The sequence below is a fragment of the Phocoena sinus genome, chromosome 3, assembly GCF_008692025.1.
Source record: "Phocoena sinus isolate mPhoSin1 chromosome 3, mPhoSin1.pri, whole genome shotgun sequence".
NCBI lineage: Eukaryota > Metazoa > Chordata > Mammalia > Artiodactyla > Phocoenidae > Phocoena > Phocoena sinus.
This window is the reverse complement of record NC_045765.1, coordinates 3,408,662-3,434,402: the sequence shown is the minus strand read 5'-3', so window position 1 is coordinate 3,434,402 and position 25,741 is coordinate 3,408,662. Positions and strand designations below refer to the sequence as shown.

The window sequence follows — 25,741 nt, the reverse complement described above, 5'->3', positions numbered from 1 at the left end:
GGATCACAGCAGAGCCAGCCAACCAATTAAAACTGGGTTATTTCATCTTCAGCCAATAGACGGTAGAGGCTGGATTCCTTCCAGCCAATCAGTGTTAAACTGCTCCTCCTCTAGCAGTCAGCAGGAGACTCCGGCCTCACGCATCCAATCAGTTGTAGGGTCTTGTCCTCAGCTAGCCAATCAGCTCGCGGGTCAAAGCTGGCTCGTGGCCTCCACCCCCCACCCAACCCTAGCGCTTAGTGCATGTGGGCTGAGCCCAGCTAGTGCGCCGCACAACTGCAGCCCTTTCTTTTCTCGGTGGCCTCTGTCCCGGGACCTCCGCTCCGAGGCGCAGGGCCACCTCCCAGCGCTGGGACTCACCAGCCCCTCGCAGGGCTTAAAGCCCGGGGTGGGGGCTCCGTTAAGCTGCAGGGCACCTTTGGCTGGGCTCAGCCGCATATGGGTGTACCCGACCCGGGTCTGGAAGAGGGGACGGGCTGTTAGGGGCGGGGGTGTCCAGCCAGGATAATCTGGAATCAGACTGGACCTGGCTCCAAATCCTGTGCCACCACTTCCCAGCTCTGTGACTTTGGCCAAGTGTCTCCACCTCCCTGTTGCCTCCTGGGGATAATAATTCCTACTTCAGAGTTGTTAAAGACCAGGGCTTGACAAAGAGTAAGAGCTAGGCAATGTGAATGATTATTATTACTCATGATGAAATAAAATTTGTATTTTAAGGCAGGACAAGAAAAAGTAAACAAAATTCTCTGTTTGTTTGGACCTCCTTCCTCCCTCTCTCCCCAATCTGCATTACACATTAACCAGTGATCCTCAAACATGGGAAGATGGGAATGCCTACTCAACAGTAAATGTAACTTCTTAAAAGAATAGTGTTCTTTCCCAGCTCTGTAGGGGATCAGGATGATTTGCTCCTCCTTTTTTTTTTTTTTTTTTTTTGCGGTACGCGGGCCTCTCACTGTTGTGGTCTCTCCCGTTGCGGAGCACAGGCTGCGGACGCGCAGGCTCAATGGCCATGGCCCACGGGCCCAGCCGCTCCGCGGCATGTGGGATCTTCCCGGACCGGGGCACGAACCCGTGTCCCCTGCATCGGCAGGCGGACTCTCAACCACTGCGCCACCAGGGAAGCCCGCTCCTCCCTTTTTACGGGCTTACCTGGACTATCTATGCTTGGTGAACTTTATGTAGAATATCAGTATGTCATTTCGATGTATGATCCTTTGTCTCAAGGCGGTCCAGTGGTTAAGACTCCATGCTTCCACTGCAGAGAGGGCGCGTTCGCACCCTGGTTGGGGAACTAAAGATCCCGCAGCGTAAATAAACAAACAAACAAATAAATAAATAAATAAAATGTATATGACTGTGCCTTCAGCTTCTAACAGGCAGAACAGCTCTCAGCACTTTCTGAGAATCTGCTTCCTCTGTTATAATCCTCAGTTTGGCTCAAATAAAATTCCCTTTTTTCTTCTTCTTAACTTGATAGTTAAATTTCATTAACACTCACTTTGTGTCCAGTCCAAACCTCCTTTTGGAGTCATCTCACCACCCACCCAGGAGCTAGCCATCAACTATGCATTCCCCAGCCCCTTAGACTCAGCAGAGCTCAAACTGGCCCGTTTATTCCCCCATACCCTTGCCTACTTTCTCTTTGGCTCTCTTATAAAGCCCAGGGCTGGATCTCGAGCCTCTCCCATCTGGATCATTTCCTAGGGACTCAGGCCTCCACACTCACCCACACCCTGTCCATCTCTCACCCTGGCTGGCCCCAGAGAGATCTTTATAAAATACAACTATGACCACCTCCCTCCCCATTGCCTTTGATAAATAAAATTAAAACTAACTGCTGTGTGGACTTCCCTGGTGGTGCAGCGGTTAAGAATCCGCCGGCCAGTGCAGGGGGCATAGGTCCAAGCCCTGAGCCTAGAAGATCCCACATGCCGCAGAGAAACTAGGCCCGTGTGCCACGACTACTGAGTCTGAGCTCTGGAGCCCACAAGGCATAACTACTGAGCCTGTGCTCCTAGAGCCCATGCTCTGAAACAAGAGAAGCCACCTCAATGAGAAGCCCGGGCACAGAAAGGAAGAGTAGCCCCTGCTCGCCACAAGTAGAGAAAGCCCGTGCGCAGCAACAAAGACCCAACACAGCCAAAAATAAATAAATAAATATATATTTTTTAAAAAACCATAAATAACCTAACTGCTGTGACCTTATTAACCATTTACAGCACCCCTATATGGCAGATAGTATAATCAACATTACCAGACAGTTCAGATGAAGAGGTTGCCCAGACCACACAGTTCTTGAGCAGATTCCAAAGGCTATTCTTTGCTATGCGTATAAAGTCCAGGCAGCCTTATAACTATGAAAGAAATTGAATTTGTAATTTTAAAAGTCCCCAAAAAGGAACTAGGTATCTTCAAGATTCATAAATTCTTTAGCTACACGTTAATTTCTGTAGCAGACCTGGCAAGTATTTGAGGTCAAAACCCTATGTGTTTAAAAAAAATGTTTTTTACCCTATGTGTTTAAAAAAATATTTTTTACCATGCTAATAAAAGTATTCATTTGCTTGGGAGAAAAAAAAAAGTCCCAAAAAAGAAATCTCCAGGCCCAGATGGAGAATTCTATGAAGGTTCAAAGACAAATTAATACTATTTTACATATTCTCTTCCAGAAAATTGAAGAGGGAATATTTCCCAATTCATTTTTTTTAAAGACCTTTTTGATGTGGACTATTTTTAAAGTCTTTATTGAATTTGTTACAATATTGCTTCAGTTTTATGTTTTGTTTTTTTGGCCGCGAGGCATATGGGATCTTAGCTCCCTGATCAAGGATCAAACCTGCATCCCCTGCATTAGAAGGCAAAGTCTTAACCACTGGACCACCGGGGAAGTCTCCCCAAGTCATTTTATGAAGCTAGCATCTCCCTGACACCAAAACCAGATAAGAAGAGTACAAAGAAAGAAAACTACAGGATATACCTCATGAATCCAAACACAAAAATCCTTACCAAAATATTAATAAATAGAATTCAGCGATACATAAAAAGAATTATATACATCATGACCAAGTGAAGTTTATTCCAGGGGTGCAAGGCTGGTTCAGTATGCCAAATTCAGTCAGTGTTTTCCACCATATTTAAGAGACTGTGGTGGGTGGAATAATGGTTCCCTGAAGGTGTCCATGTCTGAATCCCCAGAGCCTGTGAATATTTATGTTACATGGCAAAGGGGATTTAAGGTTGCAGATGGAAGTACAGTTGCTAATCAACTGACTTTAAAATAAAGAGATGATCCTGGGACTTCCCTGGTGGTCCAGTGGGTAGGGCTCCACACTCCCAATGCAGGGGGCCCAGGGTTCAATCCCTGGTCAGGGAACTGTATCCCGCATGCATGCCGCAACTAAGAAGCCCGCCCACCACAACAAAAGATCCCACGTGCCGCAACTGAGACCTGGCGCAGCCTAAATTAATTAATTTTAAAAAATAAAAATAAAATAAAGAGATGATCCTGGACTATCTGCTGAGCCCAATGTAATAACAGGGATCCTTAAAAATGGAAGAGAGTCAGGAAGAGATAACTATGGAAGAAATTCAGAGTGATATGATGTGAGGTTCCTACCCACAGTTGCTGGCTTTGTGGATGGAGGAAGGAATGAGGAAAGCTTCTAGAAGCTGGAAGAGGCAAGGAAATAGATTCATTCTTTGAGCCTTCAGAAAGGAAAACAGCCCTGCCAACACCCTGATTTTAGCTTTGTGAGATCCACGTAGGACTCCTAACCTACAGAGCTGTAAGATAATACATTTGTGTTGTTTTAAGCCTTTAAATTTGTGATAATTTATTATATCGACCACAGAAAACTAACACACAAGCTAAAGAAGAAACATCATAAGAACGTATCCATTCATGCAGAAAAAGCATTTGACAGAATTCAACACCCACTCATAATAAAAACTCTCAGCAAACTAGGAACAGAGGGGAAACTACCTCAACTTGGAGAAGCACGTCTACAAAACTTCAGTTAACATTGTGCTTAATGGTGAAAGACAGAACACTTTTTTTTCTTTTGCCACGCCATGTGGCATGTGGGATCTTAGTTCCCTGACCAGGGATTGAACCCGTGCCCTCTGCAGTGGAAGCATGGAGTCTGAACCACTGGACTGCCCGGGAAATCCCACTTTTCCCCTTAAGACTGGGAACAAGGCAAAGATGTCCACCCTCACCACTCTTATTCAACAGAGTCCTGGAATTGCTAGCCAGCACAATAAGACACGAAAAGGATATAAAAGGCATACAGATTGGAAAGGTGGAAGACATGCAACTAACCCTATTTGCAGATGACATGATGGCCTGTGTACAAAATCACAAGAAATCTACCAAAAATGCCCCTTGAACTAAGAAGTGGGTTAGTTCAGCAAGGTTATAGGATAAGAGATCAGCACACAAAAATCAATGGCATGTCTGTATGCTAGCAATGAACGTGAAAACTGGAACTAAAAGTACAATGGTGTTTATAATTACTAAGGAAGGAAGGAAGAAAGAAAGAAAGAAAGAAAGAAAAAGAGAGAGAAGGTGGGAGGGAGGAAGGAAGGAAGGAAGAGAAAGACCATGTCTGTGGGTTGGAAGACTCAACACAGGACATAAAAGATGTCAAGTCTCCCTCAACTGATATACAGGTTTAGTGCTATTCCTGTCAAAATCCCTGCAAGATTTTTGATAGATACAAACAAGATTGTTCTAACGACCAGGTGGCCTAATGGGCTTCCTGGACATTGTATCACTCTCTGGTCTCACCCCCTCACCACTCTGGCACCAGACTCCGTTCTCTCCCTTCCAGGCCTTTGCTTAGGCAGGCCCCCTTCCTGGTGCCCTGGCACTGACAGCTCCCAGCAGCTCTCTCCTCTGTTCCCTTACTCCAGCCAGGCCTCCCTGACCTCTTTGGGGCACCAGAGAGGAGGGGATTTCCCTAAGATATCGGGACCTGCCCAGGCCCAGCCCCCATCCAGCCCTGGCAGGGGAGGGAGCTCGGGAGCTGACAGAAGAGAGGAAATTCCCCTGGAACCTGTTTCTCTGCTTCCTGGCTCAGCTGGGGCACCCACTGGAGGGAGAGGCCAGGCCAAAGACCCGGCCCGCCATGGCCTTGGCCCTGAGGCCACCCCGGGTTCCCAAGCCCAAGAGCAGCCTGCCCTCACACTACCACGAGAGCTTCCTGGAGAAGAAGGGACCCCGAGACCGGGTAAGACGGGCCAGGGAGCTGGCGCTGCTGGGTGGCCTAGGCAGGTGCAGCACCTCTCTGAGCCTTGACCTCCGCAGCTGGCCCAGGATAATGCGGTGGGTGCTGGGCGGGGCGGGGCATGGACTGGGGGCTGGGAAAGGTTACGTCCCTCTGTCTGTCTGTCTCTGTCTCTCTCTGTGTCTCTGATTCTGACCTGAGCTCTTTCTCTTTCTCTTTCTCTGTATTTCTCCCTGCCTGGCTCCATCTCTTTCTGTCTTGGTCTCTTTATGTCTCTCTCGGATACAAACAGGATCAGCGACTTTACTCCAGGAAATGGGGAGTCTTCTGATTCCCACACCTCCCCCCCCCCCCCACCCCCCCACCCCCGGCCCTGAGCTAACTCTGTGAACTTCAGATCCAGGGCTCAAAGTCAGTACCGATTGTGAGGAGGGACAGTGAGAATTAATGGGGACTACGTCCCACAGAACCAGATACTGGCCAGGGGCCCAATGTGTGTGTGTGTGTGTGTGTGTGTGTGTGTCCTTCTCAGAATAAAGCCCAGCCTGGTTCCCACTAAGGCCCATCCCCCTCCTCATCTGCATACTCACCTCCTACCAGGACGCAAACCAACCAGGCTTTTCTCTGCCTTTGCCCTGGCAGTTTCCTCCTCCAGTCCTTCAGCCTCCACACATCCAAATCCTCCCCAGCCTAGAAAGCATCCAGAGGCAGGAGATCTCAGGGGTTAAGAAAGAGCACGAGGGCCCCAGAGGATGAGACCCAAGTTCACATCCCTGCTCCGCGCGGTCCTGACTCCCACGCCATGTACAAGTGACTCTGCATCTTTGTGCCTCGGTTTTCCCTATTATAAAATGGAGAGAGAGAAAAAAAAAAGGACTCCCTTGGTCGTTCAATGGTCAAGATCCCACACTTCCGCTGTAGGGGGCGCAGGTTCTATCCCTGGTTGGGGAAATAAGATCCCACAGGCCACACGGTGAGGCCAAAAACATAAAATTAAAATTAAAACGAAAAAAATAAAATGGGTTGACAAGGCCATAGGCATGGTTACAGAAGAGGGATATCTCTTTTTTTTTTTTTTAATTTATTTTTGGCTGCGTTGGGTCTTCGTTGCTGCGCGCGGGCTTTCTCTAGTTGCGGGAAGTGGGGGCTACTCTTTGTTGCGGTGCGCGGGCTTCTCATTGTGGTGGCTTCTCTTGTTGCGGAGCACGGGCTCTATGCGCAGCGGGCTTCAGTAGTTGTGGCACACGGGCTCAGTAGTTGTGGCTTGTGGGCTAAGAGCGCAGGCTCAGTAGTTGTGGCACACGCACTTAGTTGCTCCATGGCATGTGGGATCTTCCCGGACCAGGGCTCGAACCCGTGTCCCCTGCATTGGCAGGCAGATTCTTAACCACTGCACCACCAGGGAAGTCCCAAGGGATAACTCTTAACATGCCAAGGATCTGACTCAGCGCTTTGCATGTATTAATTCACCCAATTCTCACAGCAGTCTCTGAGGCAGGTACCTTTTTTTTTTTTTTTGGCCATGCCAAGAGTCATGTGGGATCTTAGTTCCTGGACCAGGGATCGAATCTGTGCCCGCTGCAGTGGAAGCCCGGAGTCTTAACCACTAGACTGCCAGGGAAGTCCCAGGCAGGCACCATTATTATTGCCATTTTATAGATGGGGAAACTGAGGCACAGATAGCTTGAACAATGTGCAATGGATGGCACATAGCTGGTGCATGACAAAGTAGGTCTGACCATGTGAGTTTAATCACTTACTGCTGTATTCCCAGTGCCTGGCGCATAGTAGGTCTTCAATAAATGTAAAATGTATATATGTAGTATGTACCTATGGATGGACAGATGGGTGACTGGGTGGAGGGACAGATAGGTGAATGGATGGATACATAGAGCTATACTTCGGAGACACTGCAGGTTTGGTTCCAGACCACCACAATAAAGCAAATATATATTATTTATTTATGTATGTATTTACGTATTTATGTATGTATGTATTTATTTATTTTGGCTGCTGCCAGGTCTTAGTTGCAGCATGTGGGATCCTCAGCTGCGGCAGGAGGGCTTCTCAGGTGCAGCATGCAAACTCTTAGTTGTGGCATGCAGGACCTAGTTCCCCATCCAAGGATTGAACCCAGGCCCCCTGCAATGGGAGCACCGAGTCCCACCACTAGACCACCAGGGAAGTCCCACAATAAAGCGAATATTGCAATCAAGTGAGTCATATGAATTTTTTGGCTTCCCAGCGCCTATAAAATTTATGTTTACACTAGACTGTACTCTATTAAGTGCGAAATAGCATTCTATCTTAAAAAAACAATGTACGTACCTTAATTTTAAAACAACGCTGTTGGAAAAATGGCGCCGAAAGACTTCTTCAAAGCAGGGTAGCCAGAAATCTTCAATTTGTAAAAAAGAAAAAAAAAAAGAATATCTGTGAAGTGCAATAAAATGAGGTATGCTTGTCGGCAGGTGGATGGATGTGTGGGTGAGTACATAAGTTGATAAAAAGGATGAATGGATGGATGTGCGGCTGGATGAATGGATGGGTAGGCAGATGGATGAATTGATAGGTGGATTGATGGATGCTTGATCGCTGTCAATATAAGAGCTACCCTCATTATCATTATGGACTAATTAAAGTACCTCCTGTTTCAGGAAGTCTTCCCCGATTTCCCAGTTGGAGGGCTTCTCTCCTCCTCTGTGATCTCTTGGTCCAGGATCTATCCCTCCCTGAGGGTGTTAATTTCTCTTCTTTGGAGGATTTAAGTATCTATGCTTTCTCTATCTTTCTAAAACATCATTATTTTATTTTATTTGGCCGCACCATGCAGCTTGCGGGATCTTAGTCCCCACCACCACCCCTCACCCCCAGGGATGGAACCTGTACCCCCTGCAGTGAAAGCATGGAGTCCTAACCACTGGACTGCCAGGGAATTCCCGAAACATCATCTATTTAGAAAAAGAAGCCATGCCCCATTTATTATTTTGCCTGCAACAGAGCTGAGCGCAGAGTAGGTGCTCAGGGAATATTTGGTGAAAAACAAATTCTAGAATCTTATAATCTGATTTGTATCAGCCCCTTCAGCCTCCAGAGAGCTAGGACATTTGGAATTCAGAATCCTGAGGGGGAAATCCTGAATCTGCAGACCTTCTAGTGTCCAGAGCCTTGTGAAATTCTGACTGTAGACTGAGCACCTAGCCCAGTGCCTGGCACCTAGGAGATGTTAATATTTACAGGGTGGATAAGGGGACAGGGGGCTATATGTATGTATGGGTGAATGGAAGGGTGGAAGGATGGGAGGGTGGAACAGATGGATGAGTGGGTGGATGCATGGAAAACCATAAAGTGAGTTAGCACAAATTACTCCTAAAGCTCCTACCCCTGTAGGTTCCCTTTGGTCCTTTCTGAGAGTAACAGATCCCCAGAAGCCGGGCCATGGATGAGGAGGGCCTCCCCTAGAAGGCAACACTGGTTCACAGACCCAAAGCAGGTGATGAATGAAACTACGTAAAGATCTGGGAGAAGAGTGTTCAGGCAGAGAGAACAGCCAGTGCAAACGTCCTGAGGTAGGTGATGATGGAGGTACCCAGCCTCGCCACCTCACCTCCTTCTCTTTCTCCAACTCTGGTCCACAGGATTACAAGAAGTTCTGGGCAGGCCTCCAGGGCCTGACTCTCTATTTCTACAGTAGCAATCGGGACTCTCAGGTAAGGATGGAAATGAAGGCTCAAGAATTGGCCCACCTTGACCCCAGGGACCAAGCAGAGGACGTGGATGGTATGTCTAAGACAGGGGGCCTGAGGGGCCACAGGCCTGGTGCTCAGACCCTGTCTACTGTGCCCCCAGCACATGGAGAAGCTAGACCTAGGAATGTTTGTGAAGCTCACAGATGAAGCTCCCCGGGGGAGCTCCCATGACCATGGCACCCACTTCTGCTTGGTCCTGCAGAACCAGGAGATCAAGTTCAAGGTAGGTGTCTTAAGGTGGGGCTGGTAGGAGACCCTTCCTTCTTGTCACACCCACCATTAACACATAGTAGCATGGAGTCACAAAAAGTTTACCACTGGGTTGGTGACACTGGGCAAGTCACTTAACCTCTCTGGGCCTCAGTTTCCTCAACTGAAAAGTGGGATAATATATGTAAAGTGCCCAGAACAAGATCTGATCCACAAAGACCATCACTGCCATCATCCAATCTTTCAGCTAACATTACTGAGCACCTACTGCGTACCAGACACTCTTCTAGTGTCAAGGCAGTGACCAAGACAATTAAAAATCCCTGCGCTTAGAACATTCGCTAACACCATACCCAAAAATAAACTCGAAATAGACTAAAGACCTAAATTTAAGACTGGATACTGTAAAACTCCTGGAGGAAAACGTACGCAGAACACTCTTTGACATAAATTGCAGCAATATCGTTTTGGATCCACCTCCTAGAGTAATGGAAACAAAAATAAACAAATGGGACCTAATTAAACTTAAAAGATTTTGCACAGCAAAGGAAACCATAAACAAAATGAAAAGACAACCTACAGAATAAGAGAAAATATTTGCAAACTATGTGGCTGACAAGGGATTAATCTCCAAAATATACAAACAGCTCATACAGCTCAATATCAAAAAAAAAAAAAAATACAACCGAATCAAAAAGTGGCAGAAGATCTAAACAGACCTTCCTCCAAATAAGACATACAGATGGCCAAGAAGCACATGATAAGATGCTCAACATCGCTAATTATTAGAGAAAAGGAAATCAAAACTACAGTGAGGTACCACCTCACACCAGAAAGAACGGCCATCATCAAAAAGTCTACAAATAATAAATGCTGGAGAGGGTGTGGAGAAAAGGGAACCCTCCTAACACTGTTGGTGGGAATGTAAATTGGTGCAGCCACTATGGAGAACAGTATGGAGGTTCCTTAAACAACTAAAAATAGAACTACCATATGATCCTGCAATCCCACTCCTGGGCATATATCGGGAGAAAACAATAATTTGAAAAGATACATGCACCCCAATGTTCACTGCAGCACTATTTACAATAGCCGAGACACGGAAGCAACATAAATGTCCATTGACAGATGAATGGATAAAGAAGATGTGAGATATATATATATATATATATATATATATATATATATATATATATATATAAAAAGCCCCTGTGGCTGGAGCAGAGTGAAAGAGGGGGAGAGAGGGAGGGAATGAGGGTGGGGGGGGAAAGGGGCAGGTTGTACAGGGCCTGTGGGTGACCAGGAGGACCTGGGCTTCTACCCTGAGGGAGGTAGGAGTCAAGGGAGGGTTTCAAGCATAGGAGATACATGATCTGACTTATGTTTTTTTTAAATGTTGATGTAATAACATTAAAGAATAACAGTACCCCACATTACTAAGAACTTATATTCAGACATCATTCTAAATTAACCTGTTCAAGCTCATTTAATCTTCAAAACAGCCCTTGGACACAGGAACTCTTATTCCTCACTCCCATTTCACAGATGACTAGACCGACGCTCATCGACACAAAATCTTTTTCTTTCCCTCCCTAGGTAGAGAGTCTGGAGTCTCGGGAGATGTGGAAAGGCTTCATCCTGACGGTGGTGGAGGTAAGAGTGGTCGTCCTCGGCCCCTCTCTCCCCCATTCCCCACTAGGCCTGCTCGGAAATCCTCTTTTTAATTTCCAACCTTCATTCCCCAAACAAACCTCTCCAGTATAGCAAACTGGTCACAAACTGGCGGCCTATCAGCCAGATGTAGCCCATAAACGTCTTTTGTTTTGCCAACAAAGTGCTATAAATTTAAGACAGCTGCTATCACTTAAAAAGCAGGAGTGTTAGTAAACATTCCTGATTTCTAGGTTACTCATTTGTTCCCAGTCTGCCCCCTGCAGGCCGTTGAGTTTGAGACCCTACATGCTAGCATTTGCTCTGTCCTCCTCATCACCGAAGTCCTCTCTACACCCTCTTTGCCCCTGAGGTGTCAGGTGGCTCTGGAGCCCCCAGAGCTGGGTTCCCATCCTGGCTGTATCCGCACTCTGGCCTCAGTTTGCCCCTCTGTGACATAGTCACAGCCTCCCATTCCCTGACGCCCCAATGCCCCCCTCAGCTCCGTGTCCCGTCTAACCTGAACCTGCTGCCCGGACACCTGTACATGATGGCCGAGGTCCTGGCCAAAGAAGAGGCACGACGTGCGCTCGAGATGCCCTCGTAAGTGCCGAGGGTCTCCAGGATGGTGGCGGGCTGGACAGCATGGAGCCGGAGAGGGCAGTGAGTGGGGTCTCCAGGCGTTGGGTCTTGAGCGTAAGACTGCATCCGGGCAGGGGCGGGGATTAGGTCTCACAGCTGGGAGCCCTACTGGGTGTTTGGGGCGGGTCTAGCTCTCTGGGGGCGGGCCTGGATCTCCATGGGCGAGCCTAGGTGCCTGGGGGCGGGACAAGTTTTCCAGGAGAGGGTATAGGTGCCTGGGAGGCGGGTATGGGTCTCTGAGTGTTGGCCTGTGTGCCCGCAGGATAGCCTGAGCCTCCGGAGGCAGAGCCTGGGCCTGGGGTCGGGCAAGGCAGGGTCTCCAGGAGCCAGGTCGTGGACGGGAGGGCAAGGCTGGGTGCCCAGGGGCGGGGTTACGTGGGGAGGGCGTGGCTGTGTCTCTGGGGGCGGGGCCTGTCCTGGTGAGTGACGCAGCCCGCCCTAGGTGTTTCCTGAAAGTGAGCCGGCTGGAGGCTCAGCTGCTCCTGGAGCGCCACCCCGAGTGCGGGAACCTGCTGCTCCGGCCCAGCGGGGACGGCGCGGGCGGAGTGTCGGTCAGCACGCTCCAGACGCTCAACGGGTGCGCATGCGTGGCCCCGGCGCCGGGGTGGGAGGGGCGTCGGGTGTGGGGGGTGTGGTCATATATAGGGGCGGGCCCAGGCAGAATGTGGAGCCGGGGGCGGGGCCTCCCGGGATGGAATCCATACAGGACGGTCCTACTGGGGGGCTATGCCAGGACCAGGCGCAGGGTCTTTCTAGGAGGTGGAGTCTTTCGAGAGCCTGGTCCCCTGCAGAGACCCACGCCAGGATGTGGCGTGGTCAGTGTGCAGGGGAGCAAGTCGGGGTTGGGCCCTCCATGGTGGCGGGGCCCGGACGAGGGGCAGGCCATTTTTTTGTCCTCACCCAGGCCACTCACTCGCCCCTGCCCTTGCAGGACGCCGGTGGTCCGGCACTACAGAGTGAAGCGCGAAGGCCCCAAGTACGTGATCGACGTGGAGGAGCCGGTGAGCGCTGGGCCCGGGTCTCGGGAATTGCAAAGGTCTGCTCCCCTTCCCCGCCAGCCCTGATAACGTCCCCTATCTGACCCCAGTTCTCCTGCACCTCGCTCGACGCAGTGGTCAACTATTTCGTGTCGCACTCCAATAAGAAGCTGATGCCCTTCCTGCTGGACGATGACTACGAGAAAGTGATTGGTTGGTGCAGCCTCAGGGAATTCTGGGGGCCCAGTCCACGCCTCTCCCGCCCCCTCCCCGACCCGGACACCCTTGGGTCAGCCCCTAGCCACCGTGCCTCCTCCAGGCCGCCCTCTCTGTTCCAGGCTACGCGGAGACGGATAAAGAGAATGGCGAGAGTGTGTGGGTGGCGCCCTCGGCCCCCGGCCCAGGTGATGCCCTGTCCCCGCGGTCGCCACTGGGGCAGAGTGGGGAAAGACCTAGGAACCTCATGGCGCCACCTGTGCCCAATCTTCTACCCAGAGTTGCAGGGGCCGAGAAATTACCCAGACCTTGCTCTCTAGGGGCTTCCAGATTATGGAGGGGGCGGGCATGGCTGGGCACAGACAGCCCCAGCCCTGAGGAGTCAAACCTGGGGCTGGAGGGTGTGGGGGAAGGCGCGGCACCTAGAGCTGGGAGAAGAGGAGGCAGGTTAGAGTAGAGGGGAGTCTTCCTGGAGGAGGGGCTGTTTGCTGAAGGTCCCCAAGAATTTCAGTAGGTAGAGATGGGAAATCAGGGTGGGAGGTAGTCCCGATTACGAAGCAAGAAGAGACTGGAAAGTTCTGTGGAGTGAGCGGTATAGTTCTCCCTGGGCTGGTCAGACGCTTCGGACCCCACGTGCATGATGGGCCCAAGTATACATACACATACATACATGCCACACTCATGAACACAAACCTGTGTGTGTCCACCTGCATAATCAGAAGCTCCTATGTAGATAGTAGCCGCACACATGCATGAATACAGGTGTCATACAGTTCCAGTCCCATGTAGCACACATATACATACCTCACGTCACAATCACGTACGTACACACAAATGCAGACATACCCACTCAAGAGCACAAATTCAGACTTTTACACATACACTAGATTAGTGTACACACTAATATAGACAAGCGACCAAGCACATACCTTAGCATCCATGCGATGTCGTGCACACACGTGTATAAACCCTTTGCATATATTCAACTTCCGCAAATTCACCCAGTGTCCATGTATACGCTACACAGGGACACAGACTCATGAACGGGCACGTGCACACACACGCACAGGGACACATGCATGCAACGAGGTGTGCACATACATCGTCATCCTGAGGTGTCTCTGCACCACGTGGGCCCTGACAGTGACCACAGTTTCCCACCAGGTCCTGCACCCCCTAGGGGTGGCCCTAAGCAGCTGCCTCCCTCGGCCATCACGCCTGTGTCCAGCCAGGACAAGCTGCCCCCACTACTGAACCAGGATGAGGACTATGTGATCCCCATTGGAGATGACCCAGCTGCCAACTACGTGAACGGGGACGGTGGGTGGCGGCCGGGGTGGATGAGAGTTGGAAATGAGGAGTGGGCTAACGACTGGATGTGACATGCCACATCTCTGTCCACGCAGTGCCTTCCCCTAGTCGACCAGTTGTCCCGAAGCCCAGGAAGTTGGCCATGTTTCAGGCAAAGCCTCCAAAGCCACCCATTGTGCCCAAGTCAGGTAGGGGTCCCTCTTCCCAGCCCCTTTCCCATCCAGCCAAGAGCCAGCCTCAGCCTTCATCTACCTTCTCCACCAGAGCCCAAAAAAGGCCTCAACAGTGGCCTGGCCAGGAAGCTGGCAGTCAGCTCAGCGCAGGCTTTCTCCTCCCCGACCACAGGTAAGGGGTCAATGCAGGGTGGGCTTCACAAGCGGGGGACCCGTGTAGTCACACATGGGTGACCTCCACGCTTGGTTTAATGCTCTGCTGTGTCCATCTTGAAATTCCTCACGTCCATTGAACACATTTTTCATTTTATGCTGGGCCCCGAAAATTCTGCAGCAGTCCTGGGTGGATATAAGAGAGAACAGCCTGGACTGGGGAATCCCTGGTGCCGCTGAAGCCTCAGGGACCAGCCCTCTCCCCACTCCCAGGGCTGGCAGATGTGACAGCAGAGCTGAAAGGGAAACTGCAGAGGAGACTGGCGCTGCAGCACGCAGCCGAGTGCACAGGGGACCAGCGGGCCAATCTCCAAGTGTGGCGCATCTGTCAGGCAGATCCCTCCTCCCAGAATTAAAGCTCAAGTGACCCCAGGACCTGCGTGTTTGGCTTGGCTGGGTGGGGCAGTGCGGGGTCCCTCAGATGACTGCCCACAGTGGTCCTTAGCTCAGCAAAACCTGCCTCCTGACCCTCAAGAAAAGCCTTTTGGGGGGGGCTGTGCCTCACAGCTCATGGGATCTGAGTTCCCCGACCAGGGATCGAACCCGGGCCTCAGCAGTGACAGCTCTGAGTCCTGACCACTGGCCCACCAGGCAATTCCCAAGAAAAGCCCACTTTACAGCCAAGAAAGCTGAGGTCCAGAGAGGGCCAGGCACACCCAGTGCCACCCAGCCCCGAAAATAATACCAGCAGCACCGCCTGGCCAGTGTTTGACCTTTATTAGGAGGTGAGGTGGGGAGGAGGGCCCGCCCCCGTGCCCGCTCCTCACTGGTGACCCCCCATCAGGAGTTAAGGCTCCAAGCAGCAAGTGAGAGGAAGGTGCCCAGCTGAAACAGCCGAGGCCTGGAGGCGTCCCCCCCCCGAAATCAGCCCAGCTGAGGGGCCGTCCTGAGGCCTAGGTGAGGCTGGTGTTGGAGCTGCTGGTAGCACTGCCCCGCTTCTGCAGGCAGCGCACAGAGCTGGGGACCTGTAGGCCTGCCGTCACGTGGAAGCTGCCACACCACACCTGGGGGACGGCGTCGGGGGGGACACAGAGACCTCAGTCGTGAAGCCAGCCCTCACGCCACGCCCGCTCTTACCCCTGGGCCGCGGAGGAGGCCTCACCGTGAAAGCCGGCAGCAGTGGCTGTGTGAACTTGGCCTTGAAGGTGTGCAGCAGCTGTTTGGTGCGGGCGTTGTAGAAGGACAGGAGGCCTGGGGTGGAGGGCAAGAGGGACAGGGGGACCGGTAAGAGGGGTTTGGCCAGAGAGACGGTGGACAGGGGTGGCCGGAGAGATCAGCGGGGGCTCGGGGTCACCTTGGTGGAAGTCGCAGTGCACGCCCAGGCAGTCAGGCACGGGGGTGTCCAGCACCTTGGCCTTGTTGGCGTGCTTGGCAGTGAAGCTGACCTGCAGCCAGTTGTTGACGTACACGCACCAGGACGCGGCTGTCTTGCCCAGCTGCTCGAAGCGACCCAGGCTGCGGTAGGCCACCCCCAAGCCAAAAGCCTTGCTGTCCGGCTCGTAGCGCACCTCCCAGTAATGCTCCCCGCCATCAATCAGCGTGTCCCCTGTGGGGCGGAGCGGGCAGGGGGGACTGGGTAGAATCGGGTCCCAGGTGCCCTTTCACAAAGGGGCAACCAGAGCCCAGCTATTCCCTCCAGATACTGCTCGGTCCTCAGCTGTTCCTTCCAGATACTCCAGGCGTCCCTAGATATTCGTTAAGTCCGGATCTTCTCCAAGCCTCAACTAGATCTCAGCTACTCCCTGAGTCCACATCCTCCCCGGACCCCGGATCCAGATTCTTGCCACCTCAGCTACTCCCCGATCCAGCTACTCCTGAGCTGCAGCTTCTCCGCACACTCTTGCCCCACCAGACGGTAGCTTTTCTCCTCACTCATCCCCAGAAACCAGCTACTCCCTAAATTTGTGCCCTCCCCACCGCCACCTGCCACAAAGTACAAACCACACTGGCTTCCTCATTTACCCTGGCTTCTTTTTCAAGCTTTTCTTCTGGACAGTGGTGATTCCCCTGAACTCCAGGTCGTCCTTGGACTCCAGCTTCTCCTCCACAGGATCCAATCAGTCCTGTGGTGCTAACCGCTCCTCTCATCCTAGCCATTCTCTCCACTTCTCAGACTCAGCCACTCTCTCTGGCTCCTCCACTCACCCTAAGCCACTTCCCCGAGCCCCTGTCTTGCTTCAGCTCCTCCACAAACCTGGTTGCTCCACAGGCAACTGTTCTTTCCAGCTACTCCCCGAGGCTCAGCTACTCCCCGAGTCTCAGCTACTCCACAGACCCCAGGAAATCCCCTCTTAAGCTCCTGCCCAGCCACTCCCCAGTCCAGAACATCCATAAGCTCTGATTCCCCCCATTAATCCCTCAGCCCCAAATCTTCCCATTCCTCCAGTGTCACAATAACACATTATTGGGACCATTCCTACAGAAGCTTTGTTGATAGCTGCCTCAGTTTCCCCAGCCAAAGGAATTCTCTCCCACCACCCCCCATCAGGGCCCTGCCCAGAGTACTCTCTCCTCCCATCTACCCTCCTCCTTACCCAGCACCGTGTAGGACTCAGCTGTGAAGCGATCCCGTCCCCCACGACCTGAGGGCATCCTCTTGGGAGATGGAGTACCTCTGTGGGCGACAGGGAAGGGGAAGTCTCAATTCAGAACTCACCTCTCCCATCGGAGGGCTTCCCTGGTCCACCCCAGCCACCAGGAACTTTTCATCATTCCTTGACTGTCTGTGGTTCTTTTCATACACAGGGCCTCTCATGTCAGAACACACCAGTGACCTTCCTCATCTGGAAAACTCCTATTCAACCATCAAAACCCATTTCAAAGTCTCCTCTCCCTTCATTCACACTTTGGGTCCCCCCAGCTCCACATCCCTCCCTCCACCCCAGCCTTGAGCACACTGGACTTTGTGTGTCCATGTCCAGCTTGATCTCCTCCACCAGAGACTCAGGGAGGGGAGAGGGCAGGCTACCTGGCTGGGGAGTTGACGGGAGACGCCGTCCGCCCCTTGCCATCTTTCTCGCGAGCTTTGATATCCTGCACCTTCCCGCCCATGGCGTCCCACTCCACGGAGAGATCATCCACCCGCAGGTTCTGGTGGGATGTGGACGCATCCAGGCGGAACATGAACGCTGGGGCCAGGCAGATGTGGGAGTCACAGAGATGGGGAAACCCGGAGGCACAGAGAGAGACAGACAGTGACCAAGACAGACCATGACAGGGACAGAGAACAGAAAAACACAAAGAAACAGAGACTAAGACAGAGAGAGAGCAAAAGAGACCAACGGACAAAGATTCAGAGACAGAGAGATACAGAGACAACAGGCAGAAAGACACCAAGAGACAAGATGGGGAAGAGTGGAGAGGGCAGAACATGTAGCCAGAGGAGTGAAGGCCAAGGGCTTGTTGCCTAAAGGTATCCCAGGTCTGAAGCCATTTTCAAACCACTGTGCTGCCCTGTGCTTCCACTGGGGATTAATCCCAGGAAAGGGGCTGGGCTATAGCATGACAGAGTTAAGCAAGATTGCAGAAGGACTTCCTATCAGGACATTCAAAGGTGTCACTGTGGGAGGCTAACAAATCTGTCTTCAGCACTGATATCCCATTCCCAATTCTATAGCGCGCTTAGCCATTTTTTGGAAAAGAGAGAGAGAGAGAGAGAGGGAGAGAGTGTGTGTGTGTGTGTGTGTGTGTGTGTGTGTGTGTCTAAAAACCATCCAGGTATAATGGGATCAACTGCAAATGCAAAGAACAATACCAGGTTTATACCAGACACTCAGGCTAAGGAAGCTATCGTGGACCGAGCGCTGAGCTTCCTGGCAACCATGGCAAAAAGGGTCATAGAATCCCGCTTAGAAGATTCTCCTCAGACACCAGTCCCTGGGGCCCTGGGAGTAAGGGGTTATGGTGTCTCAGCCAGGGCAGGGGTGGGAGCCAGTCACCTGGTGTCTCCAGGGTCACTGGCTCAGAGAACTCGCCTGAAACTGCCTTATTACAGGCCTTCACACGGAAATTCATGTATTTCATGTCAAACTTGAGACCTACGAGACAACAGAGGAATCAACATTGTGTACGCTTTGAGCAATAGATTAGAGGCCCCTGTGTCCCACAGTAATCCCACCACCCTTCATTCTAAGGAGTGTCTTATAAATGACATCCCTGAGAAACCATCCTTGCCCTCATTCACCTGTGGGGTATCACTTGGCTCTGCCCACAACCCAGACTGGCCAGCCAGGATGCTTTATGGCTCAGTCACACCAATTGGTCCAGGGATAGGCACATGACCCAAACTAGCCAATCAGAATCTGCCCTGGGACTCTAGTATTATAATGAGCAGATTCTGTCTTTCCTCTGGGCTGGCCAACTAGAAGGAAGCTCCTTTTGAGAAAATTTTCCAGCACGTCGGCAAGCCTCCTGGAGAATGCAGCCCTAGAGCCAATGAGTGTCAGGAACGGAGCTGAGCGAGTCATTTGCTGGAACCCCCTGGATCTAGCCATGCCTGGTTCCTTAAAGACTTTCCATACTACTAGGATATATCCTACCCTCCATTTCTATACTTTAAAAAAATATTATTAATTTCTTCTAATCTTACAAAATAAAAGCAACCATCAAGCTGTCTTCTCCCTCAAGCAAAACCTCTTTGGAGAGCTGTCCACACCCCCCTCTCAGCCGCATCACTCCCTCTCCTTCCTTTGGCCTTGTTAATCCTCATCTTTCAGGATCTCCTGGCTGACCACTCCTTCCTTCATGGAACATTCTCTTTCCTTGGCAGCCATGGCATTGTCCTCTCCTGGCTGCCCCCTCTGATTGCTCCCCCTTGGTCTTCTTTGCAGGCTCCTCCATACCCTCAAATGTATGGGTGCCTCAGTCTGGAACCCCTGCTCACCTCACTCTGCTGACTGTCCCCTTCTCACCCTTCAGACACCGTCTCTCCACCCACAGCACTCACAGCCCAACCTTTAGCTCAGACCACATGTCCAGCTGCCTCCTGGGCATTCCTCACAGGGTGCCCATTCTCTGGGCATCCCAAACAACACTTAGTACCCCCTGCTCTGAAATCTCCCATAGACCCCCTTGCCCTCAGGGTAAAGTCCCCGTTCCTCCTCTCCCCTCTCCCTACAATTGTGGTTCCCTCTGCAAACTTAACTAGTTCCAGGCACTAAGGCTCAGTGTTCTGGCCTCTGAGCCCTTGATCAGGCTGTTCTTCTGCCTGGAAGTCTGTTCTCCCCCACTTCTCTTTTGGGCCTCAGCCTGGCTGTTAACCTCCTCCAGGTGCCCACCCAGACTGCCTCACCCTCCCTTGGAGCCCCTTTTCTGAGAGTAAGGTGGTTTGCTCAGCAGCGCCATCTACTGCCCCAGAGCTAAGACTACCTACCACCCAGGAGGCTTGGTTTCAGAATCACGAACCCATCTGACTTTTGACAGTGCGTGCCTCAGTTTCCTACTCTGCAACCCAACGATCATATCCCCAACACACTAAGCAGGGTTCCCATGAGGATGAGATGGGTCAAGGAATATAAGTTATAAACTCAACCCAAACCTTCCTGTCTTTCAAACAATCAACGAGAGAGTAGGTGGACTGCAAATAACCACATAGGTTATTTACATAGGTCAGCAAATTCATCATTATCTTGAATATCGCAGGTCTTTTGAGGGATTCAAGTCCCTGCCCTATGGATTCTGGAAAAGGCCAGAGAGGTAAAGAGGATGCATCCAGAAGCCTGTGATGGAGAAGATCTACATCTTGATGATGGTGGTGATTACACAGATTTACACATGGGATAAAATTGCACATGGGATTACACAGGCACACACGAATGAGTGCGTGTAAAACTGGTGAAAAGCGAATCAACACTGCAGAAGGTACCCGTGTCAACTTTCTGGTTCTGGTATTGAGTTCTAGTTACGTAAGCTGCCACTACTAGAGAAAGCTGGGTATAGCCACACAAGGGACTATCATTCAGCCTTAAAAAAGGAAGGACATTCTGACGCACAGGGTACCACGTGGATGAACCTTGAGGACGTGATGCTCAGTGACATAAGCCAGACATACTGTGTGATTCCACCTATATTAGGTACTTAGAGTAGTAACAATCATAAGAACTGGAAGTAGAATGGTGGGTGCCAGGGGCTGCGGGGAAGGGAATGGCAGTTAGTGTCTGATGGGGACAGGGGGACTTCCCTGGTGGTCCAGCAGTTAGGACTCAGCTTTCATTGCCGAGGGTGCGGGTTCGATCCCTGGTCGGGGAACTAGGATCCTGCAAGCCGTGTGGTGCGGCCAAAAAGTTAAAACAAACAAACAAAGCTAATGGGGACAGAGTTTCAGTTTTGCAAGATGAAAAGTTCTGGAGATAGATGGTGAATTTTATGTTATGTGTGTTTTACCACAATAAAAAAAGATTGGGGGAAACAATGGGATGTGTTTATTTTGATTCCCATGCAAAGGATAAGCCAAGAGTTTCTCAGGCCCTCTCGCAAGTTGCTGGCTTTTCTTTCCCGCAATTAGCATGCTTATTATTAACCATGCATGCTGATTACAGCCCAAGAGCAGTGGTGACAGTTATCTTGTCAGCGAGACTCTCCCCGCCCCTGAGGGTTTCCCTTGGCTCAGGACGGCTTCTTAACTCATTAGGGACCCCTAATTTTATCTTCCATCAGACCCTCCCCTACCAGCTGGACGGATTCCCCCAGGCTTTCTGCTCTCTTATAACTGCCAAGGAAATCCCCAAATCCTGGGAGGGTAGCCCCCCCAAACACCAGTCCACCAGAGGAGGGATTTTCACCCACTTTGCTCCCCCACTACTCCAAGGATGGTGCTTGGTACCCTGCAGACATCAAGTCAAAATGAATGAATGAATGAACGAATGCTGGATCATAGAGATAAGACAGGGATGGAGGAGGCCCTCTCGGCCCGTACCTCACTCAGTTCCTCCATCTGTAAAATGGTGATAATAAGCACGCCCATTACAGGTGGGTAAAAGGCTTAGTGCATAGTAAGCCCTCAACACGTGGTACAGTGGCTGTCACCAGTATAGTTTTCATTATTGTTATTTCTGCTACTCCCCACCGGTCCAGCCCAGCTGCTCTCACACCCCACGTGCCTTGAGGATCGTCCATGAGCCCCAGGTTGACGGATGGGGAAGGGTGAGCTGCCCTTACCGGTCAGGGTGTATTCTGTCTGCTGGATGCCCTCGATGACCATCCAGGGCTGGTCCTCTTTGAGGCGGGGCGGGCCCTCAAAGTTGGTCCGCCGATACTCCAGCACGTAGTGGTCAATCTTGTTGTCCTCGTCTGGCATGCGCCACACCAAGGTTACACAGTTGTCGGCCACCAGGGACTCGGCCAGGTCGATCACAGGGGCACTAGGCACTGCCCAGGACAGAGCAGAGAGGGGTGTCAGGGTGCTGTGCCTGCAGGGGCAGGCCTTGCTGTAACCCCACCCACATAATAGACCTTCTTGGGGGCGGGGTGTCCTCTGGATCCCAGGATTAGGGACGGGGCCCCTCTGGGTTGTGGGGCCTGGGGGTGGAACCTCCTCAAAGGGTGGAGGGTAGGGAAGAGCTTTCTCAGGGTTTAACCAACAAATGGCTGGGCCTTCTCTGGATTCCGCCATCCAGACGAAGAACATTTCCAGAACACGACCAATTGGGGGTGTGGCCTCCATGGGACTCCACCCCTGGTGGGTGGGGCTTCTTCAGGGCTCTGTCACAGGGTGGGGCTTACTCATGGCTCCATCTACCGTGGGGTGGGACTTCTCAGGGCTCCATCCCAGGGCGGGGCCTTCTGGGGTTTCCACAAATGGCTGTCAGCCCTGCTCTAGGCCTTGTCTCAAGGCCCCCCAGACTCCTGGGCCATTTCCCTGCAATCTTGGCCCTCCAGCAAGTTCCCCTCTCACCAGGCAGGAATGTGAGTGCCTGTAGCATTCTCCGCTCCTGTGCAAAGTCCACCATGAGGTGACTCATGTTGTCGCTGACCTTGGCTTTCAATGACAGCCGGAAGGCGGGGGCCATCGTCACCCTGCAGGGAAGGAGGTGGACGCCCAGGCCTAGTCCTCCGAGGTGTGTGTAGGGGAACCCCTCCCCCTTCTTCCTGTCCAGTGCTCTGGGCCAAGGGACCCTCACCTGGGCATTCCCACCTTCACAACAGGGGTGGGGCAATGGGGTGGGAGCCAGGGCCCAGCATCTTACCCATCTTTGATTTGCTTGGCAGCCTAGAAAGAGGGACAGAATAAAATCCAAAGAATTGTGTTGACTGAGTCAGAAAGCCAGTATACAGACAGGAAGACTGAGGCCCAGCCAGGCATCTATGTGGCAAAGTGCCCCGACACTGGGGCAGAAAACCTTGGCTGAGCCCCGAAGGGACAGGGGGCGAAGACAGGCTCCCACCCGCACCTTCCACCCAGTACCCAGTACATACAGTTGGCTGATTTAGCAAATAAAAATTTTATAGGATGCCCAGTTAAGTTTGCATTTCAGATAAACAGGAAATGATTTTCTAGTATAAGTAGGTCCCATCCAATATTTCAGACACACTTATACTAAATATTGCACGTGACATATGACTAAAAAATTATTCGTTGTTAAATCTGAATTTCAGATAAAGAATGAATATGTATTTTTGTGTAAATATGTCCCATGCAACACTTGGGAAATATTTATACTAAACATTTGCATGAGATATACTAAAAAATTTATTTGTTCTTAAATTTGAATTTCAGATCAACCATGATGAATTGTTCTTTTTAGCGTATGTCCCATGTGATCTTTGGGATGTACTTAGACTAAATATTGCATGGGCCATACTTATACTAAAAAATTACTCGTAGTTGATCTGAAACGCAAATGTATCTCGGGCTCCTGTATTTTATCTGGCAGCCCTACCAGTCGCTTCCGAGGCACATACCTGAGGAAAGTCCTCGCGGTCCGTGGCCTGCAGGGTCTGGTTGGCCGTCTCCAGAAGCTCCTCAGAGCTCTCCAGAGCTCGCGTGCAGGCAGCCAGCTGGTTCTGCAGGTGCCATGGCACCGAGAGAAGAGACACCTTACTCCACTGCCTCAAGCCCTCCCAGGGCTCCCCACCGCCTTCCGGATGCAGGGTACCTTGCCCTTCTCCAACTGCAGGTGGGAGAGGGAGGCTGGCCCTCTGCAGGCAGGGCATCAGAACCACCTGGGGATCCCTTCCTTAGAAATGCACATGCCCAGGCCACATCTAAGCCCAGGGCTCCACATCCCCCAGGGATGGGAATCTGGGGTGTTAGGAGTTGCCCAGGAGGTTCTGGTGCAACCGCCAGTGACCCCAGCTTGGAATCTGAGACCCCAGGAGACTCACAGGGGGGTGTTTGGCAAGGGGTGATGCCCTCAGATCTGGGGCACCAGTGGGAAGGGCTGAGAAATTGGAAGCCCTGGGTGAGGACAGGTGGGGAGGAAAAGCCAGATGTACGGGTGGGGCTGCAGCCGTGGAGAGGAGGGGTGGATGGGAGAGGGGATTAAGAAGGAGAGCAGGTGGGTGGGACATTAATAGGTCATGGCCAGGGAGGAGGCTGGGAAGACCCCAGGAAAAAAGAGAAGGTGTGGCCGACACCGCTAGAGGGTCCGGCTCTGGACACCGGGGACACTTGGGGACATCTCTGGGAAGGGGCACAGGAGGAGGGGCAGGTTTGGACGAAGATGCTTAGGCCAGCTGGGCTCTGCTGAGTGCGAGGGGTGGGATGGGGGATGGCGTCTGGGCGGGGTTCCAGGAGAGCACCGCCCCCCGGCCCGCCCCCCCTCCCACACACACACCTGCAGCTCGTAGGCGCGGCTGGCACGGTCTTGCTTTATTTTCATGAGCATGCCCTCCTTCAGCTCCTCCAGGAGGGAGAAGAGGGACTGGAACTCGGCTTCCAGGTCCTCCTGCACCTTGGCCGAGTTCGCCTTTGGAGAGACATTGTGGGGTCAGAAGGGCTAGGATTGTCAAAGCCGGTGCTCAGATGGGGAAACAGGCCTGGCCGTGGCAGCCAGGCCCACGAGTCCCATGGACATCAGCAGATTAGCTCGTATGGCTGCCCCTCCCTCCCTCCTGGGGGGGTGACTTCCTCACCTCCACGTTCAACAGCATCTGCTTGAGGGAGTAGATGAAACTCTGAATCTCTTCGTTTTTCACAGCCAGTGTCGTGATGATCTTCCGCAGAGCCTCCTGCCCCCAGGGAAGCGCGCACACAGGTAAGCCCCTCAGCCTGGCCGGGCTCCCCGACTTGAGACTCCCCATTCTGTCCTCCAGGCATCCAGGGAGGAGATGCGGGGGCCACGGTGCCAATGAGCTTGGGCATCCACCAAGAGCAGGCCCTGGGCGGAGCTCGGGCCCTACATCTCTCAGGAAGCGGGCAGACATTAGGCGGCCTATGCGTGCCCATTTCACAGGGGAGGAAACTGAGGCTCTGAGAGAGCTTCTCAGGAAGGGACAGACCCTGGGCCCCAGTTAGGTCTGCCTGAGCACAAAGCCTTCAACCAGATACCTATATCCTGAGGGCAGGGCATGATCCAGGGCGAGGGACTAGCTTCGGGAAAGAAACCCCAGAGGAAAAGGAGGCCTGCAGAACATGGGCTCATCTGGGGAAGGGGATACGCTGGGAAAAGGGATTAGCAAGGAGAAAGGAGGTACCTGAGGAAGGGTTAGAGAGACCACCAGGTAAGTGGAGAAAGGCAAGGAGGCCTGGAAGAGGGGATACGGGAGGGAAGGAGGCCGCGTGGGGGGATGCTGCTGGGGCCTGTATCCCTAACCCAGGGCTCCGACGGGTGCTTTTCCTGGGGTCGCGGGATTGATGGGGTCACCAGTGCTGAGCTGGCGGGGCGTCCTCCGAGGCGGGGCGGGGCGGGGGCCGGGACACCTGGTCCGCAATCCGGGTGGAAGGCGTGGGAGATGGAGTCAAGGCTGGGTCTGGGGTACTGGGAGGGCGAGGGGGACATGGAGGGGATGTGCCCGAACCCAGGCCAAGATGATGTGGGGTCGTGGCGAGAGTTGTGGGGGGGGCTGAGTCTAGAATCGGGGCTAGATCCGGGCGCGGTTGCGGTGGGGGTGGGGCTTCGTCCGCAGAGCAGCTGGGGCGGGGGGGCAGGGAGGTAGCTGCGGCATCACCTGGTCCCCTCCTCTTGTCTAACCCCGCCGCGGGCCCCGCCCCGCCCCGCCCCGCCCCGGTCTTACCCTCTGGTCCTCCATGGCTGCAGCCCAGGTCGTCCCCGGCCAGGGCTGCGGGTCTCACTCGCTCTTCTAGTCCCCAAGCTGCCTTTGCCGCTGCCGGTAGCCAATAGCCCGCCGAGCCCTCGCCGCCGCGGCCGCCGCCGCCGCCGCCGCCGCCGCCGCCGCCGCGCCCCCAGTCAGCGCTCCATCACTGGCCGCAG

The 25,741-nt window shown here is 52.5% G+C and overlaps 2 protein-coding genes and 1 long non-coding RNA gene across 7 annotated transcripts; 1 reads left to right on the top strand and 2 right to left on the bottom strand.

The window, feature by feature from the left end:
• Positions 1-1,172: 1,172 nt before the first annotated feature.
• Positions 1,173-11,466, bottom strand: LOC116751861. Of its 2 annotated transcripts, none has more exons than XR_004349358.1 (4): positions 11,361-11,466; positions 7,560-7,629; positions 5,822-5,921; positions 1,173-1,294 (listed from the first exon to the last, which is right to left on the bottom strand). It is a non-coding gene; the product is annotated as an uncharacterized LOC116751861 (long non-coding RNA). The 2 variants fall into 2 exon arrangements; XR_004349357.1 differs by lacking the exon at positions 1,173-1,294 and adding an exon at positions 2,258-2,357.
• Positions 5,035-14,744, top strand: STAP2 (signal transducing adaptor family member 2). Of its 2 annotated transcripts, none has more exons than XM_032628262.1 (13): positions 5,035-5,234; positions 8,870-8,941; positions 9,081-9,203; positions 10,787-10,843; positions 11,343-11,443; positions 11,925-12,059; positions 12,414-12,483; positions 12,570-12,672; positions 12,798-12,863; positions 13,840-13,995; positions 14,082-14,174; positions 14,251-14,331; positions 14,586-14,744. In XM_032628262.1, exons 1-13 carry the CDS (start codon positions 5,133-5,135, stop codon positions 14,726-14,728), a joined length of 1,302 nt encoding a protein of 433 aa, XP_032484153.1. In that variant the 5' UTR covers positions 5,035-5,132; the 3' UTR covers positions 14,729-14,744. The 2 variants fall into 2 exon arrangements, with proteins under 2 accessions (XP_032484153.1, XP_032484154.1); XM_032628263.1 differs by having other exon boundaries at positions 14,494-14,716.
• On the bottom strand, positions 14,348-25,722 carry FSD1 (fibronectin type III and SPRY domain containing 1). Of its 3 annotated transcripts, none has more exons than XM_032628259.1 (13): positions 25,545-25,683; positions 24,444-24,539; positions 24,146-24,277; positions 23,271-23,372; positions 22,556-22,578; positions 22,264-22,385; positions 21,528-21,737; positions 18,311-18,409; positions 17,341-17,500; positions 16,907-16,986; positions 15,667-15,918; positions 15,450-15,563; positions 14,348-14,498 (listed from the first exon to the last, which is right to left on the bottom strand). In XM_032628259.1, the coding sequence occupies exons 1-13, from the start codon at positions 25,557-25,559 to the stop codon at positions 14,467-14,469; spliced, it is 1,437 nt and encodes a 478-aa protein (XP_032484150.1). In that variant the 5' UTR covers positions 25,560-25,683; the 3' UTR covers positions 14,348-14,466. The 3 variants fall into 3 exon arrangements, with proteins under 3 accessions (XP_032484150.1, XP_032484149.1, XP_032484151.1); XM_032628258.1 differs by lacking the exon at positions 14,348-14,498 and adding an exon at positions 15,069-15,376 and having other exon boundaries at positions 15,475-15,563; positions 25,545-25,722; XM_032628260.1 differs by lacking the exons at positions 14,348-14,498; positions 15,667-15,918 and adding an exon at positions 15,085-15,376 and having other exon boundaries at positions 15,475-15,563.
• Between the last annotated feature and the right edge of the window lie 19 nt (positions 25,723-25,741).